Genomic DNA, 18016 nt, shown 5'->3' with positions numbered 1-18016 from the left:
AGCCCCCTGAGCCCGACTCCAGAGTTTCTGCCCGCGGGGGAGAGGGCGCCCAGGGCAGACGCCGGACAGAGGCCCAGAGCCGCAGAGACACTGGCTCAGCCGGGCCCCGTGGCCACCTTAGAGCTGTGGTCCTGGTCCCTGGCGTCAGGACACGGTTCTCTGGCCTTGAGCGGCACCTTTGAGCCGCCACCTGCCTTCTGGCGCATGGCCAGCGTTGGTGGGGGGCATGTGACCAGAGCTGCGGGCTCATCCCCGTGGCTCCCCCATCCCCGACCTTGTGGCACTGTGGGTGTGGCTGGGACCACGAGTCTGGGGGTCTAGGGGCGCCCTTGGCGCAAGGCGGCGGGGGAGCCTGATTCTGCTGCCCCTGGCACCCAGCCCACGCTGCCCGCCTCCCGGGCTGGGTGACGCTGAGACGTGGCCCCCGGGGCTGGCAGGACCAGGGTGGGGAGCTGCCTTCGTGACTGGGCAACACACGTTGCCTCTTGGGGGCTCCGAGGCCCAGTCACAGTAACGTCTGGGGACCCAGAGAGATGGTCCAGCGGGCAGGGCACCTCACAGGGTCCCCCGAGTCCCCCCAGGAGGGATCCCTGAGCACAGAGCCAGGAGCCAGCCCTGAGCACTGCTGGTGTGGCCAATAGCTGCCCGTGCCAACAAACGTGGAAGGACTCACATCTAGGGCCAGGCGCCCCCAAGGCAGGGCCAGCGGCTGGAAACTCTCCTTGTCCCCGACCGTCGGGTTGCCGCCCCCGAGTGGTTTTGCTCGTTGGGGGGCGGACAGGTGTGGTCCCAGGGCAACCCCCGTTTGGACCAGAACCCCCGTCCCTGGGGCGCGTGGAGGGTTCCGCGGGCGCAGGGGGCTCAGGGCCTCGGCTCCGTCTCCCCCAGTCCCTCATCACCTTCGTGAACAAGCACCTGAACAAGCTCAACCTGGAGGTGACGGAGCTGGAGACGCAGGTGAGCCACGCGGGGGGCCGGGCCGGGTCCCCCACAGGCACCCCCGGGTGAGCCCTGGGGCAGGGGGCGCACGGGACCCCTACAACAGCAGAGGTCTCTGGCCAGTGTCCGGTAGATCCTGGGGATCCTGATCCCCTTTCCAGGCACGGGTGTAGACGGACCCCCACTTCCGCCTTGTGTGCTCACGTGTGTGTTTGCTCATGCGTGTTCTTGTGTGTGCGCATGTATTTGTTCATGTGTGTTCTTGTGTGTGCTTCTGTGTGTGCTCATGTGTTCTTGTGTATGTTCTTGTGTGTGTTCATGTATGTTCTTGCATGTACTCGTGTGTGTTTGATCATGTGTGTTCTTGCGTGTGCTCCTGTGTTCTTGCGTGTGTTCATGCATGTTCTTCTTTTTTTTTTGCTTTTTGGGTCACACCCAGCGATGCACAGGGGTTACTCCTGCTGGCTCAGGAATTACTCCTGGCGGTGCTGGGGGACCATATGGAATGCTGGGGATCGAACCCGGGTCGGCCGCGTGCAAGGCGAACGCCCTACCCACTGTGCTATCGCTCCAGCCCCTTATGCATGTTCTTGTGTGTGCTCAGGTATGTTCTTGCATGTCCTCATGTGTGTGTGCTCGTGTATGCTCTTTGTGCGTGCTCATGTGTGTGTGGTCATGTGTGTACTTGCGTGTGCCAGTCGGGCCAATGACCCCCTGATCTGCAGCTCCCTCCTGCCCCATCTCAAAGGAAGCCCCTGGGGCCCAGCTCCCAGCCCTGCTGTTTCAGGGGCAGCCATTTGCCCCCCCCCTTCCTAGTTTCCTGCCCCGTCTCCTCCTCGGCGTGTGCAAGCCCCTCCCGCTAGACTTCTAGAATATTCTAGAGAGTTCTATCTCCCCTCTGTTCACGCTCTCCTGGGCTTCGCTCTGGACTGGCACCGGGCGGAGGCTCCGCAGAGGCCCCTTGAGAAAATGCTTGAAATCTGTCTTCGGCTCTAAGCGCGGGGACCGTGGCGGCCGCCCTGCCCGCCCTGCCCGCCCGCAGCGTGACGGACCGTGGCCCTCCCTGGAGCGGGAGTCTCGGCGTTCTGGAACTGATTTCTCTAATACCGGCTGATCCCGCTTAAGCCCGGGCGAGAGAAGCGGCGCTCGTCTCTCTAACTCCTCTTATTTGCCTTTCTAATTAAAAAAGTAATTCAGGCTCAGCGTCAGCAGCCCGGAAAGGGAGCCCCTCCCCGCCCGGCTCCCCCCTCCCGCCACCCCTCGCCCCTGCACGTCTGCAGACAAGCGCCAGCGGCGAGTGGCTTCCTGGGGAGACGTCACACGTGAGGGGGCTCGGTTCCCCGCGGGCTTCTGCGTCTCGCCCTCCCACAGCCGCCTCCCCAGGCCGGGAGCGTCTGTGCACAGATGCACGCCCCCCCCCCCCCCCCACCGCCACCATTCCCAGGAGGGAGCACAGGTGCCCGCAGGACCAGACCACTCTGTCCCCGCATCCTCACAGGGGTCCCGCCTCACCTCTCAGGTGCCCCCTATACCCTTTCTAACGGCCACTGACCCTCCACAGCCCTGACCTTGTGGACTCGGGGACCCGTTGTCTCCCAATGTCCCTCTGGGCCCCGAAAGCCCCCTGCAGTGGTCTGGCGCACTGGCCGCCCAGGAGGGGTCTCTGGCCACGCTGCAGGACCCCTGTGCTGCTGCCGATACCTCGAGGCGCGTTTCTGCAGAGGCAACAGCCTCGGGGCCCAGAACAGGGTTTTCTGATTCCTTTGGTCATTGGGGTCAAGAAGCCTCAGAATGAGACCAAAACTCAAGTACTGTGTGTATGTGCGTGTGCACACGTGTGTGTACATGCACAGTGTGTATATGTGTGTATATGCATGTTTGCATGTATGCACGCACGTATGCCTGTGTATGTGTGTGTGCGTGTGTGTGTGCATATGCATGTGTGGGCATGTTTGCATGTGTGTATACCTGTGTGTATGTACACGTGTGCGTGCGTGTACATGTACACGTGTACTGTGTATCTGTGTACGTGTACATGTGTCATGTATGCGTGTACGTGCGTGTGTGTATTCCCCCCCTCTGGAGAGTGAAGCCTTCTCCATTCTGTAAGCCCGTGGGTCAGCATCTGAGATGTCCAGGGGTGTAGCCCTTCCTGGGAGATGCCCCCGATTCTGCGCAGCCTCCTAGCCTGGACTGAGCAGGCCCCAGCCCCGAGCCCCCCTCACTGAGAGGGTCCCGCGTGAGGGGCTTAGGGGGTGCTGCTGATGGAGACCCTGAGGGTGGGCCGGGGGACCCTTCCTGCAGACACTCGCAGGGGCCCTGCTCCTGAGTGTAAGCGGACGGTCCCCCCTTCGCTGGCCTGACTTTCACCCCTCCCGTGACCCAGGGGCACTGCCTGCCAGCCTCACGCTGCCCCGGGGGCTGTCCTGTCCACTTTGACTTTCATTAAAGGGGCGGCGTCCCTCCCCCATCCTGTTTTCGAGGGGCGCCACCTCCACAGCTTCCCGCCTGGCTGTCTCCTATGGGTGGGGGTCCCCAAGGGAGGCAGGACTCCCATGAGGGGGGTCCACTCCAGGCCCCCTGAGCCAGGCGGAAGCAAGGCCGGGCTTGTCCCGTGCAGACCCGCCGGTGCTCGGCCACCCAGGGAGTGACCCCGGGCCTCCGGTGATGGACAGAGCCCACGCTGGGCTGCGGTGGGGCCGGGCATGGGCAGGGGTGCGAGCCTGCCCCTCTGTAGTTCGCAGACGGCGTCTACCTGGTCCTGCTCATGGGCCTGCTGGACGGCTACTTCGTGCCCCTGCACCTCTTCCACCTGACCCCCGAGAGCTTCCAGCAGAAGGTAGGTGCCCGCCGGGGCCCCCCCATATGACCCCCTTGGCCCTCCCCGCCCCCGGCCTCTGCAGCGCTGACCCCTGTCCTTCGGTACGGGCTGCGGGCGTCTCCGGGAAGGAGGTCGTGGGGCCCTGGCTGGGGTTCGAGTCCCCATGACAGGCCACTGCCTTCCTGTGTACTGGCCACGCGGGGCAGGGCGGGCAGGAGGTGACTGGCAGTGTCCAGATGCTGGTGGCCAGTGCTGGGGCTCCTCTGACTGTGACCGCACATGGCCGCCTGCCCGTCAGTGCCTGGTCAGGAAGCTGGGGAGTGGGCAGTGCCTGGTCAGTAGGGTCTGGGAGATGGTTAGTGTCCAGTCAGTAGAGTCTGGGGAGTGGTCAGTGCCTGGTCAGTGAAGCCGGGAGATGGTCAGTGCCTGGTCAGTGAAGCCGGGAGATGGTCAGTGCCTGGTCAGTGGACCCCAGGGAGTGGTCAGTGCCTGGAATAATGGAGCCGGGGTGTGGTCAGTGGGACCGAGCATTAGGGGTCTTGCGAGCCGGTGGGCTGGTGGGGGCGGGGCTTCCCCTGTGGGGCCACCGGCTGGGCCAGGGTTGGAGGCTCTGGCCTAAGGTGGGACCCACCAGGGGGGCGCTGGGCTCCTTCAAGATGAGGCTCAGACCTGGGGCAGCCTCACCCCTCAGGCGCCAATACCAGCAAGCGCAGCTTTGTTGCCACGGTGGCCTCAGGGCCTGGCCTGCATGGGAGGGGGGGGGAGGGGGAGGGGGGAGGGGTGGCGGGTCAGCGGGAGGGTGGGGGGTGCTGGGGGTCTGTCGGCTGCTCTGCTTTGGCCCTGGAGATGCCCCTGGACAGAGTCCACAGTTCCCCGTGGAGAGCCCGGCTCGCCCCGCCTGTCCCCGCCTCCCTCCTGGGGCCAGCGGCCGGGCACAGCTGCCCACACTGCCCTGTCCCTGCAGACCCACAACGTGTCCCTGGCCTTCGAGCTCATGCTGGAGGGGGGTCTCGCGAAGCCCAAGGCCCGGCCCGAAGGTGAGGCCCGCAGTGCGGGGAGGAGCGGAGGGTTGGGGGGTCAGGCTCGGGCCAAGGGGTCCAGGGGGACGGTCAGGGGGGGCAGGGGCGTCAGAGGGTCAGGGGGAGGGGTCAGGGCATGCAGGCATCCGAGGAGGGGGGAGGGGGGAGGAGTCAGGGCCTGACCCCACATCTAGGCTGGCCTCCGCCCCAGAGAGGCCGGCAATCCCCACTCATGCCCATGCTGACCCGAGGGACGGAACAGCCTGTCCGTGTCCCCCCATCGCTCTGGGGGTGCTGGTCTTCAGGGGCGAAGCCGTGGACAGGGCGTCCCGGCCCCACCCCACGCTGCTCTTGCCCTTCACAGATGTGGTGAGTCTGGACCTCAAGTCCACCCTGCGTGTCCTGTACAGCCTTTTCACCAAGTACAAGAACATGGAGTGACAGCAAGAACCCGAGACCACCCCCCGACCCCGCCCGCTCCTGCCCACTGCTCCTTCCGGCCGGGCTGTGGGGGGCTCACTCAGGGCACCCGAGATGGGGCAGGACCTGGCCAGCACCAATGGCCCGCCGAGGTGGGTCCCCACCTTCCGGGGGGCGCTGGGGACTCCTTGCGTCTTGGGCGTCGAGGACCTAAAGCAGGTCACAGCATCACCTTCACCCCGAGTCCTGGCCGGTGCCCACGAACCTCCCGGACCCCAGGAAGCTCGACCCCAAGGCCCGGCCTGCACCCTGAGTCTTCAGAAGGGCTAGAAAACGGGGTGCAGGGTGTGAGGACACTAACTCCAGGTGCCCCCAATTCCTGAGACTCAGGTTGGGGTGCCCTGGGGCTGGTTTCCATGCAGTAGCCCCCCGGTACCACGCGCGTCCTGATGGCCCCTTAAGGGGCCACCTTCTGGACTCCTGCTGGCAACCGCCACTGTGAAGGTCCATCTCCAAGTGGCCACGTACTGAGGCGTCAGACCGCAACATCTGGGTGCGCCCCAGTCGCGCCCCTCGCCCCATCCCGCCCCCCGCGCCCCCGCGCCCTGCGCTCCTCCGTGCGCCCTGCGTTCCGCGCCCCGCACTGGGCTCTCCTGCCTCCCTCCAGCACCCCCTGAGCTTCAGGGGTTCCCCCGAGCTGGGATGCGGCTCCTTGGTGGTCTCCGTGCTCACCGCCCCCCCACCCCGCCCCCACCCCAACTCCTGCGGGCGGTCTCCAGCCCGCGCTCGGTCCGCGCCCCCCCGCCCGGTTCCCACCCTTGGAACCGAGTTTCCCCGCTACAGTTTAATATTCCGCCGGCGCTGACGGAGGAGGAGGTTTCCCAGCAGGGGCAAGAAATAATTAAAACGGCATTACAGCGGCTCCTGCGGGAGGCGGTGACATTAAGGCAGCACGGAACCAGCGCGCTGGGCGGAACCGCCCCTCCGTGGTGCCCCGACCTCGCGGTCCCCCTGGGGCCTGGGGGGATGGAGGTTGTCCCAGGGCCAGTTTGGAAAGAAGCGACTCTCGGATTTTACACCCGAGCCAGCAGCTCCAGCCTGCCCGGGGCCTGTGGCGAGGCTGGGATTGTTCTAGAATGCCTCCCACCCCCACCGTGCCAACCGGGACAGACCAAGTTGGTTGGATGCTGTGGGTACCCCCGGGCTGCCTCCCCGGCATGGCACCCTCACGTCCCCCCTGACTGCAGTGGCCCCTTAGGGCTCTCAGAACCATCTGGAAGGACGTGTGCTCAGCCCGGTCCCTGCTGCTGTAGCACGGAGACTTCCGGGCTCTGGGGCATCTCTGCTGGGGTCCCAGGAACCAGTGTCCCTGCCTGTGGAACGTTCTGGAAGCTTCCTCATGGCTGTGCGGGTCCAGCTAATTGCCAGTCTCCGGAGGGACCACCTGAGAGCAAAGCCCCCTCCACGCCCCACTCCTGTGTCCTGAGCGGGGACGCCAGGGTCGCCGGTCCAGCAGCCTTGGGGGTCCGTCTGCAGCTGGCAAAGCCCCCTTCTCGCCGGCCCGGGGCTCCCACAGGCCCCCGTGTGTCCCCGCTCCTGGCGGCCGGCAGAGCTGCGTGGGAAGCCTCGGCTCCCGTGGGCTCTCGGCTCGCTCCCAGCTCACTCTGCCTCTGTCCTTGTTTGGAGCCGTGTTTGCTTCGGGAGTTTTGCATATTCAATAAAAGCCACTAAGCCCCGATACGGTGTCGTCATACTGCGCTAGACTCGGCTCGGGCCAGGGCTGCTCGGTGGGTGGAGGCAGTTGTGAGCCCCGAGGGGCCGGATTGGAGGGGCTTCTGCATGCAGGAGCCCCGGGTTTCAGCCCGGACCCCACATACTGCCCCCAGCAACATCAAACAAGAGGTGGGCAGGGCTGCTGCCCCAGGCGGCTGGTCCCCACCAGCAGGGTTGGGTCTTGGGTGGCTGGGGGCCAGCCCAGGTGGGTGGCGGGACCCCTGATTCCTGCATGGACGCAGCCTTGTGTGGAGAGGAGCACCCCACAGGCTGAGACCAGGGGTCCGAGGTGGAGGGTAAGAGGCACAGACAGTATAAAGGATGGACACTCGATGTGGGAGTATGTCCTAGAGAGGCCCCCACTGGCCAGTGACCTCCTGGGCTCTGCTATCTCTCCTACCAGGGTCCCTTCCTAAGGCCCCGTGGTGTTTTGGGGGGCCCCGCCTTCAGCCGAATTTGAGGCTCCACAGAGCTGGAGAAAGAAGGGATTGTGAGGGTTTCAGCTCCGAAGCCCAGGAAGAAGGCAGCTGGACTGAAGCCCAAGCTCAAGGGGTGGGGGAGGGGATGGAGGACGGAGGGTGGGTGGAAGGAAGGAGGGTTGGACGGATGGGTGGGTGGTGTGGATGGATGGGATGAAGGATGGATGGAAGGAATGAAGGGTGGATTGATGGAAGAACGGATGGATGGATGGATGGGTGGAAGGAAGGAAGGATGGATGGTGGATGGATGGATGGATGGATGGGAGGATGAATGGATGGAAGGATGGGTGGATGGATGGTGGATGGATGGATGGGAGGATGAATGGATGGAAGGATGGATGGAAGGATGAATGGATGGAAGGATGGATGAATAGAAGGATGGATGGATGTTGGATGGATGGATGGTGAATGGATGGATAGTGGATAGATGGATGGAAGGATGGATGGATGGTGGATGGATGGATGGGAGGATGGATGGTGGATGGATGGATAGTGGATAGATGGTTGGAAGCATGGATGGATAGAAGGATGGATGGATGGATGGAAGGATGGATAGATGGTGGATGGATGGATGGATGGGAGGATGAATGGATGGAAGGATGGATGTGAATGGATGGATAGTGGATAGATGGATGGATAGAATAAAGGATGATGGGAGGAGTGAAGGATGGATTGATGAAGTGTGGATGAGTGGATGGATGGTGGATGGATTGATGAATGGAAGAGTGGATGAGAAGGCGGATGGAGGGATGGAGGGAGGCTGGGTGATGGAGGATGGACGGAAGGACGGGTGGACGGGAATACCCAGTCTTTCCTGCTTCTTCGAGAGACAGCTGACAACCGGGTTTTCTGCTGCCCTGGTCACTTTCAGGGCTGGCTGACTGGGCGCTTCAGGCCAGAGGGGCAGGTGATGAGGGGGTGGCGAGGCCGGGCCAAGCTGCAGCGGCTCCCGTGGGTGGAGGGGGGCGGCGCCTACCCCGGGCCCAGCAGGCCCCGCGCTCGCGCCCAGGGCACTGCAGGAAGTGAGCGGCTGCGGTGGGGGAAGCGGAACCTGTCAGAGTTCGGCTCTGGGGCTCCGTCTCCCAGCCGGAGGACGTGCCCAGGTGAGGCCCCGGGAGCTACTGTCTGTGTCTGAGGCTGGGATGTGCGGTGCGTGTGGGGGGGTCCTTGCCCCGAGCCTGATGCCTGCCCCCTCCCGGAGCCCCCGGGCACCCCAGCCGCGTCTTTTCTCTGAGACTGGGGGGAGTCTGGGGACTGCTGATGTCTGGGGGCGACTCCCAGGCCCCCCCCCCCCCGCCCGTGGCTGCCTGGAGGGTCTGGGGCCGAGCACGGCCAGAGAGGGCAGGGCTTGCCAGCCCCCACAGCCAGGGCACAAAAGTGCTGAAACCCGCGGGCCCCCCCCCCCCAGGCCGCCCTTCCTTCTCCCTGCAACCTCGGTCGGGTCCTGCTTCCGGAGGCAGCAGCAGGGTGGGGGGCACAGGGCTGCCCACTCCCCGCTCCGGGAGTACCCCGGGCTCCCCAGGTTGCTGTGGGGGGCTCTTGCATACAAGCACCACCATCTCCCCAGGAGTTGAGTGGGACCCCCATCTGCTGCCCGACCCTCGGGGAAGGCCCTGGGGCCCGGAGAGAGGGAGGCAGCGGGCAGATGAGGGGAAGTGGGGGCAGGAAGGAGACATCCCAGGGCCACCCGCAGGAGGAGGGACGCATCCGCGTGGTAAAGGTCACCCTCTGTGCCCCGAGACCCCTCCACACACCCATTAAAAATGGGGGGCAGGGGCTGGAGCCATAGCATAGCCGGGAAGGCGTTTGCCTTGCACGCGGCCAACACGGACTTGATTCCCAGCATCCCATATGGTCCCCTAAGCACCGCCAGGAGTGATTCTTGAGTGCAGAACCAGGAGGAACCCCTGGGTATGACTGGGTGTGACCCAAAAAGCAAAAAAAAAAAAAACCCACAAGAGTAAAAATAAAACAGAATAGCGGGGGGAGGTGGAGTGATAGCACAGTGGGTAGGGCGTTTGCCTTGCACATGGCCTGACCCGGGTTCGATTCCCAGCATCCCATGGGTCCCCCGAGTAATTCCTGAGTGCATGAACCAGGAGTAACCCCTGTGCATCGCTGGGTGTGACCCAAAAAGCAAAAAAAAAAAGAATAGCGGGGAGTGGGGGCAGCCCAGCCCAGCAAAACACGCCTCTGGAGTGGGGGGCAAGGCAGTGCGAGGGTCCCTCACTCCTCCCTGTCCAGCTTCGGGGTTCAGGATGGACGCCCCGGCGCCCTGTTCCGTAGACGGCATCTGTGCATACCCCAGCCAGCCCACACCCCCTACTCACCCCCTTGGACTCAGCTCAAGGGGGTCCCGCCTCTGCCCAACTGCCCCTGTGGGCTGGAAGAAATGACCCCAGGACAGGCGTGGGGGGCTGGACGTGGATGGGGGGTGGACAGTGATGCCCTCCCCTCCCCCGCAGCCAGGGAGAAGATGGAGCCCAAGTCCTCCAGCCCACTGCTGCCGCTGCTACCCTGGGAGCTGGGCCAGTCAGAAGAGGCCCCTCTGCCAGGTGAGAGACGGGGGTGGGGTGGGGAGGGGGGCAGGGGGCGGGGGTCTACAGAGGGAGGGCCACCCAGGCTGTGTGGGCTGGCCTGGCTTTCCAAATCCTCAGCTCGGCCTCTGCCTCTGCTTGTTGCTTCACACCTAACCTCTCCACCCCCTTCTGGAACCTTTTGGAATTTTCCGGAACCTTCTGGAAACTTCTACGAAGTTATCCCCCATGCGTTCAAAGCCTCATTCCTCCAGGTTCAGGGTCCCGAGCGAAGCATGAAGAGCAGCGTCTCCCTCTTTCTCTCAGAACCCCAATTACATACAGTTGGGGAAACTGAGGCACAGAACCACGTGAATGAGGAACAGCCCCATTAGGATGCTGTGGCTCCCCTTGGTTCTGCAGACAGCTGCCGTCGTGGGGTTGGGAGGGGGTGTCTGTGGTTCTGCTCCCTCCTCGCCCCGTTGGGTCTCTACAAGGTGGGTGGGGCCCGGGTGTGGTGCCGTCCCTGTGTGTGGCCCCGTCCGCTGTGGCCCCTGTGTGCTAGTCAAGAAGTCAAGAAGTCACTCAGTTGCGCACGGGGGCGGGTGGGGGCTGTCAGGCGGGAAGCAGCTGGGGCTGTGCGGGCTGGGACCCCCCCCCCCCCGCAAGCATCACGGGGGGCGCCCGGGGGCTGCCGGCTGCCGGTCTGTGCAGATGCCAGGGCGGACGGTAGCCACCGCCCGCGGCCTCCCTGGTAAACGGCTGGAAATTGGAAAGCAGCGTGAGGAAATTGCTGTTGGGACTCCAGGCTTCGTTACTGGAGCAAATATTTATTTTTGCTTTACAGTTGAGTTAGGGATGCTTGAAGCTCTGGCAGGCAGAGCGGGCGTGTGGCGTGGCTCAAGGCGGCCGGGACCCTGCTGTGGGGAGGGGGGAGGGGCGTCCCGCCAGGTCAGTCGCTGGTTCATGCCTGTACTCGTTCATGCCTGTACTCACCATTCCTGTGTTCGCCAATTCACACCTGCCTTCATTCATTCCTGCGCTCATCGCATCTGCATTCATTCATTCGCCCCCTGCGTTCGTTCAACCCCACACTGACCATTCCTGCCTTCACTCCCTCGTCCCTCACGCCTCCAACTCATCTGTTCCTGCATCCACCCACTGACACCTACGTCCACTCACTCACCTGCAATTCACTCAGCTCAGCCTCTTACTCTCCACTGAATCACTCGTTCACCTCCTCATTCCTTTATTCACGCGCTCATGCACTCCCCACGCACAGACCGCGTTGGGCGCCTAGGAGTCTCTCCTTATCAGACGACATGGGGTTGGGCAGGTCGCAAAGGTTTTCCAGAACTTCTAGGAAAAGTTTCCCGCTGGGTAGAGAGAGGACCGGGAGGCATGTCCTGTGGCCTCGGGGAAGCCTTGGGGGCGACTCAGTTTCCCCGATGCCCATCGGGAGGCGATTCTCTGGCACTGCGGGTTGTGGGGAAGCCGTGGGGTTCAGACGGTGCCCCGTGGCTTCTCTCTCCCGCCCCCTCCAGGGAGCCCACCTGACCCCTGGGGCCTCCGTGAGCCGCGTCTCTCTGAGCCAGACCCGAGCGCAGAGGCCCAGAGGCCTGTGAAGTGCAGGGGTGAATCGTCTCTGCCTTCGTGTTTCCCCCAAGTCAGAGCCTGTGCATGAATCCTGCTCCCCGGGAACTGAGGAGAAGGGTGGTGGGGTGCAGTGGGGGCCACACGGACGAAAGAGGGGCATGGGGTTGTGGTGGACAAGGTGACCCAGGAAGCCAAGTCACTGCGGGTCTCTGGTGCTCGGTGTGTGTGTGTGTGTGTGTGTGTGTGTGAGTGCATGTGTGTGCATGTGTGTGCATGCATGTGTGTCCCTTAACCGAGCATACGTGTGTATCCCTGTGCACACATGTCTGCGTGCCTGTGTGTGAGCCTATGTGCCCGTGTATGCAAATGCATGCAGGTGACTTGTGTGCGTGTGTGTGCAAGTCTGTGCATGTATCTTGTGTGCAGGTCTGTGCGTGTATCCGTGTGCAGGTATGCATGTGTGTGGTCACATGCGTACGTGCCCATGTTACTGCCTATGCCTGTGGGTGTATCTGTGTGACCGTACCTGCGGACATGGGTGTTGTGTGTCTGTGCATCTGTGTGCAGGTGTTCAGACATGTGTGTGCTCATGCGTGTGCCCGTGTGTGTGCCGGTCTCTTTGGGGGTGTCTGTGTATCTGTAAATGTGTGTTCATGCATATGTGTGTATACACAGGCGTGCATGTGGCGTTTGTTACCACAGGCCCAAACTCCCCCACACAGTTCACTTCTGCTTGCAGGAGAAAAGAAGAAATTCCTGCCTCCCACGACTCGGGCGGATCCCAAATTTGAGGAGTTGCAAAAGGTGAGGCTGCGTCCTGCCACCCTGACCCCTCTGCAGCTGCCTCTGACACCCCTCCCTGACCTCAGGCTGGGTGCCCCACTAAATGGCAGCCCAAGTAGCTTTTTTTTTTTTTTGCTTTTTGGGTCACACCCAGCGATGCTCAGGGGTTACTCCTGGTTCATGCACTCAGGAATCACTCCTGGCGGTGCTCAAAGGACCCTATGGGATGCTGGGAATCGAACCCAGGTTGGCCACATGCAAGGCAAATGTCCTACCTGCTGTGCTATCGCTCCAGCTCCCCAAATAGCGTTTTTTTTTTTTTTAATGGAGGGCCACACCTGGTGGTGCTCAGGGCTGACTCCTGGCTCTGTGCTCAGGGGTCACTCCTGGCTCGGGGACCATACGGGGTGTCGGAAATTGAAGCCTCTCTGCCCCCTGTATTCTCTCTCCGGCCCCCAGGAGCATTTGTGGGGTACCACATGCACCACACACACACATACACACACACACATACACGCACACACACCAGCAGCATGTGATGACCTGGTGGCCTGTGGTCCTGTGTCCTGGGGAGCGGTCGCAAGGTTCAGACTACTCAGGCGACCTTGGGCCTCTGTGTCAGAGCTGGGTTCTCCTGCTCCCAGACTGGCTCTTTCCTGCACTCGGTGGCCTGGGCCCGGGGGCTGATGGTGGGCAGAAACGCCCCCCCTGGCTTCTGGCCTGGGCTGCAGGAGCAGCGGGCAGGCTTGGGGCCCGGGTCACTCGGCCCGATGCTCGTGGGGGTTCTCTGTGCTCCCCTTCAGCGCAGCCTCCTGCCCTCCCCTTTCCCACTGCCGGGGGTTTGGGCCGGCCCCCCGCCTCCTCCTGCCTCCCCCTCCCCTGCACTGGCCCCACCATGGGCCCCCGAGCAGCACAGAGCCAGGGAGGCCCAGCCCGACAACCTCGTGGGCCCTGAGACTTGGCCCCTCAGGATGGGGGTGCCCGGGGCTAAGGGGGGTGGGGGCAGGGGAGGAGGGACCACGGACCCTGGCTGTGGAGCAAGTCCTGGCTGGCTGGGAACCCCTGGGGGAGATGGACATCGTCTCTCTGCAGCCCTGGCCTCGGGCACGAGCAGGTGGGCTGGGCTGGCCTCCAGGACAGCCCTCAGGGCGAGCCTCTGGCACTCACCGGAGGGGGGGTTGGAGAGGCCAGCGTGAGACACCCACACCCCACAGGACACACAAACCACAGTGCCCAGGTCTCTGGCGCGGAGGCTGAGCGCCAACCGCTGGGGGAGATCCTAGGGGGCTTCCCGGAGGAGGTGGCTTGGCCCTGGCTGGGAAGGATGGGAGGAGTTGGCAGGAGGGAACAGCACTGAGCCAGACAGGGGGCACGGTGTGTGTGGGGGGTCGCCCTCAGCTCTGCTGCTCTCCTCGGGGTCCGCAGGTGCTGATAGAGTGGGTCAACACGAAGCTCCTGCCCGAGCACATTGTGGTCAGGAGCCTGGAGGAGGACATGTTCGACGGCCTCGTCCTGCACCACCTTCTGCGTAAGCTCCTGTCTGGCGACCCTCGTGCTCCACCCACACCCCCCTCACATTGCCCCCAGCCTGCTGACCCCGCCCCCAGCCTGCTGACCCCGCCCCAGCCTGCTGGCTCCACCCCCAGCCTGCTGACCCCGCCCCAGCCTGCTGGCTCCACCCCCAGCCTGCTAACTGCCCCAGCCTGTTGACTCTGCCCCCACCTGCTGACTCCACCCCCAGCCCGCTGACCCCGCCCCCAGCCTGCTGACCCCGCCCCAGCCTGCTGACCCCGCCCCAGCCTGCTGGCTCCACCCCCAGCCTGCTGACCCCTCCCCCAGCCTGCTGACCCCTCCCCCAACCTGCTGACCCCGCCCCCAGCCTGCTGGCTCCACCCCCAGCCCGCTGACCCCGCCCCCAACCTGCTGACCCCGCCCCACCTGCTGCCCCCAGCCCGCACCTGCTGACTCCACCCCCAGCCTGCTGACCCCGCCCCCAGCCTGCTGACCCCTCCCCCAACCTGCTGACCCCGCCCCAGCCTGCTGACCCCGCCCCAGCCTGCTGGCTCCACCCCCAGCCTGCTGACCCCGCCCCCAGCCTGCTGACCCCGCCCCAGCCTGCTGGCTCCACCCCCAGCCTGCTGACCCCGCCCCCAGCCTGCTGACCCCTCCCCCAACCTGCTGACCCCGCCCCAGCCTGCTGACCCCGCCCCAGCCTGCTGGCTCCACCCCCAGCCTGCTGACCCCGCCCCCAACCTGCTGACCCCGCCCCACCTGCTGCCCCCAGCCCGCACCTGCTGACTCCACCCCCAGCCTGCTGGTTCCGCCCCTGGCCCCCAGCAGCCTGCTGATCACGCCCTGCCCCTTGCCCCCTGCTGACCCTGCCCCCTGCCAGACCACGCCCCTGGCCCTCTGCCCCATGCAGGACCCCAGCCCTGCCGACCCGTGCAGGGGCTTCCAGCTCCCTCCCTCCCAAATCTTGGCTCTGGGCATCATCGTCGCATTTATGCTGTGCCTGGTGTGCTCAGCTGCCCCGTCCGAGGAAGCGGGCCACCTGGGGACAGCGGGAGGCGGGGCTCCAGTCACACCGGGAGAGTCCTGGTGTCCCTGCACGGTCCAGTTGCTCTCACTTTGGTGCTCTGAAGTTGGAGCCAACAACTGCCCCTGCACGGGGTCCAGGGGCCGCGGGGTGGGCTGGCGACGGCGCGGGGCAAGGGGGCAGCTCACGTGCCCAGGAGTGCAACAGGGGCGCCCCTACCCCGGGGGGTGTCCTCCCTCTCCTCCCCTCCACTCCTGACCCTCTCCCTTCCCCCAGAGAGGCTGGCGGGGCTCCGGCTGGAGGTGGAGGAGATGGCGCTGACCGCCTCCAGCCGCAGGCGGAAGCTGACCGTGGTCCTGGAGGCCATCGACCGGAGCCTGCAGCCGGAGCAGCCGCCCAAGTGGAGTGTGGACGGTACGTGGGGTCTCTGCCCCAGGGCGCGGGTGCCCACATGTTTTGCTGCCAGGCTGGGGCCTGGGAGGAGAGAGGTTCCCGTGGGCACGGGGTCCTGAGCGTGGACCCCCAAACAGCCGCGGTTACTGGGTCCCGAGCCCCGTGACACACCTGGGCCTCATCAGATGGCCCCATTTCAATGACCTCGGCAGTCCCTGCTGGTCAGACTGTGGTGCTGGACGCCCCACCCACATCTGCTGTGAGCTCCCAGCCCACCTTGGTCCCATGCCCCCATTTCCAGACAAGGCAGCAGAGCCCGGGAGGCGTGAGAGGGCTCCTCCGAGGCGGTTGGGCTGGGATCGCAGGTCTCAAGCCCTGCCTTGGCTGGCACCTTCTGCACCTTGGCCAGCGAGGTCCAGTCGGGGGCTCGTACCCGCGCTCAGTCTCCGAGGCAGGTCTTCAGGCTGGGCTGTGGGTCCAGTGTCCTCCTGAACCCCACCCAGTACAGAGGGGCCCACTCTGCCCTTGGACCCGGGTTGGGGGGCCGTGGGCTCTCCCCTGCCTGACCGCCTGCCTCTTCCCGCACAGCCATCTTCAACAAGGACCTGCTGGCCACCTTACACCTGCTGCTGGCCCTGGCCACCCGCTTCCAGCCTGACCTTGCCCTCCCGAGCAATGTGCGGGTGGAGGTGATTCTCATGGAGGTGAGCGGCCAGAGGCTCCTGGGCCATATTCACCCACCCACCCACCCACCCTTCCTTCCACCCACCCACCCATCCTTCAGTCTATCCATCTACCCATTCATCCATCTATCTATCCATCCTTCCTTCCTTCCTTCCTTCCATCATCCATCCATCCTTCCTTCCTTCTACCCTTCCATCCTTCCATCCATCCTTGCTTCCATCCTTTCCTTCCTTCCTTCCTTCCTTCCTTCCTTCCACCCTTCATTCCATCCATCCTTACTTCCTTCCATCCTCCCTTCCTTCCATCTCCCCTTCCATTCATCCATCCATCCTCCCTTCCATCCATCCTCCCTTCCTTCCATCCATCCTCCCATCCTTCCATCTCCCCTTCCATTCATCCATCCATCCTCCCTTCCATCCATCCTCCCTTCCATCTATCCATCCATCCTCCCTTCCTTCCATCCCCCTTCCATCCATTCATCCATCCATCCTTCCTTCCTTCCATCCTCCCTTCCTTCCATCCTCCCATCCTTCCATCTCCCCTTCCTTTCATCCATCCATCCATCCCCCCTTCCATCCATCCATCCTTCCATCTATCCATCATCCATCCTTTCTTCCTCCACCCACCCACCTACCCACCCATCCACCCGGTCTTCCCTTCTTCTTTCCATTCATTAGTTCCTTCGTTCTTCCCTTGCTCCTTTCTTCCATCCACCACCCCTCCTTCCGTGATCCAATCACTCGTGTCTCTGTGCTGACTCATGTGCGGTGTGTTTCTGTGACCCCCGCGAGCCGGTTCCGAGGAAGGCTGGGGATGCCTGGGAATGAGAGGGAGACCCGGTCCAGGAGCTGAGGGCTCAAGGCTCGTGGGGTTCCTCCAGGAGGACAGTTGAGCTGGACTGCAGGGGTGCGGCTGCCCTGTGGGAGGAGCGAGGCAGAGTGACCTGACCCCTCAGAGCCCGCTGGGTCACGAGACTCGCAGCGGCAGACGTGGGCGCCAAAGATTTTGGAGTTACCCCATCGCTTCCTCTTTCCTTCCCCAGAGCACCAAGAGTGGCCTGAAATCAGAGAAGCTGGTGGAGCAACTGACCGGAAGCAGGTGAGAGAGGAGCCAGGACCACTGCCAGGCAGGGGGCTAAGGGCTAAGGGGTGTGTGTGTGTGTGTGTGTGTGTGTGTGTGTGCGAGAGAGAGAGAGAGAGAGAGAGAGAGAGAGAGAGAGAGAGAGAGAGAGAGAGAGAGATGTTCGGGGGCGTGGCTATAGTGTGAGAAGGGGCGTGGCTGTAGTGTGGGAAGGGTGGGGCTTAGCATGAGAAGGGCGTGGCTATGCATGAAGGGGCGTGGCTGTGGTGTGAGAAGGGGCATGGTGTGACGTGGAAGGGCTTGGCCATGATGTGTGGGAGGGGCGTGGCTATGATATGAGAAGGGGCGTGGCCGTGTTGTGGGGAGGGCGGGGCTTGGCACAAGAAAGGGCGTGGCTATGTATGAAGGGGGCGTGACTGTGGTGTGGGAAGGGCGTGGCTATGATATGAGAAGGGGCGGGGCTGTGGTGTGGGAAGAGGCGTGGCAGGGGCGGCCTGGGGGCGGGGTCAGAGCAGTCCACTTTCCTTGGGGCATGCCCACTCTGCTTAACCCTGAAGGAGCCGGCCCCATTGCTGCCTTGATCACAAGGTGGGCCCCACCAGCTGTGGGGAATCACTGATTCCCTGCACAACTGCATATTGCTCAGAGCCGGGGTCTGAGGGGTCACTGGACTCATTCATGAGGGCACGGAACAGCCACTGGGCAGCCTGGGCCCTTGTTCATGCCCGAGCTGCCCCTAGGCAGCCCTTCACCACATGTTGGCTGAATCCAGGTCCTGGGGTGCTGGAAGCACCCTGCGGTTGGGGTGGGGGCGCGTCCTGGGGTCCAGGCAGCCGGCTGTGGGTCTTTGGTCTGTGCAGGAGGGACATTGCCCAGAGGGACCTGCAGGTGGGCTGGGAGGGGCTACTTGCAGGAAAGTTGCTGAGCTTCTCAGCTGCCCAGGCTCCAGGGACGTGGCCTCCTTCCCCCTCCCTTCT

The 18016-nt window shown here is 63.9% G+C and overlaps 3 protein-coding genes across 4 annotated transcripts in view; all 3 read left to right on the top strand.

Annotated features, from left to right (window-relative positions):
• The window catches only part of MPPED1 (metallophosphoesterase domain containing 1), a 225515-nt gene extending 220847 nt beyond the window's left edge, over nucleotides 1-4668 (top strand). The window contains exon 7 of the mRNA XM_056107025.1: nucleotides 4657-4668. The gene's annotated coding sequence lies outside the window, so the exon portion shown is untranslated. The remainder of the gene's footprint in view (nucleotides 1-4656) is intronic.
• The window catches only part of PARVB (parvin beta), a 78516-nt gene that overhangs the window by 26436 nt on the left and 34064 nt on the right, over nucleotides 1-18016 (top strand). Inside the window, exons 10-13 of one of the 2 annotated variants that reach the window (XM_056107017.1) lie at nucleotides 889-957; nucleotides 3677-3778; nucleotides 4725-4797; nucleotides 5144-5223. In XM_056107017.1, coding sequence (XP_055962992.1) covers nucleotides 889-957; nucleotides 3677-3778; nucleotides 4725-4797; nucleotides 5144-5220 — 321 coding nt within the window. In that variant the 3' untranslated portion in view covers nucleotides 5221-5223. Of the gene's footprint in view, nucleotides 1-888; nucleotides 958-3676; nucleotides 3779-4724; nucleotides 4798-5143; nucleotides 5268-18016 lie in introns of those variants that run through there. The other variant, XM_056107016.1, reaches the window with a different exon arrangement.
• PARVG (parvin gamma) overlaps nucleotides 8496-18016 on the top strand; it is a 17283-nt gene continuing 7762 nt past the window's right edge. Inside the window, exons 1-7 of the mRNA XM_056107026.1 lie at nucleotides 8496-8554; nucleotides 9917-10006; nucleotides 12303-12367; nucleotides 13772-13874; nucleotides 15159-15296; nucleotides 15864-15979; nucleotides 17002-17057. Coding sequence (XP_055963001.1) covers nucleotides 9928-10006; nucleotides 12303-12367; nucleotides 13772-13874; nucleotides 15159-15296; nucleotides 15864-15979; nucleotides 17002-17057 — 557 coding nt within the window. The 5' untranslated portion in view covers nucleotides 8496-8554; nucleotides 9917-9927. The remainder of the gene's footprint in view (nucleotides 8555-9916; nucleotides 10007-12302; nucleotides 12368-13771; nucleotides 13875-15158; nucleotides 15297-15863; nucleotides 15980-17001; nucleotides 17058-18016) is intronic.

Source organism: Sorex fumeus, unplaced genomic scaffold, assembly GCF_029834395.1.
Source record: "Sorex fumeus unplaced genomic scaffold, SorFum_2.1 ptg000153l, whole genome shotgun sequence".
Taxonomy (NCBI): domain Eukaryota; kingdom Metazoa; phylum Chordata; class Mammalia; order Eulipotyphla; family Soricidae; genus Sorex; species Sorex fumeus.
Note: the sequence above shows the minus strand (reverse complement) of the source record. Positions and strands in the feature narration are given on the sequence as shown.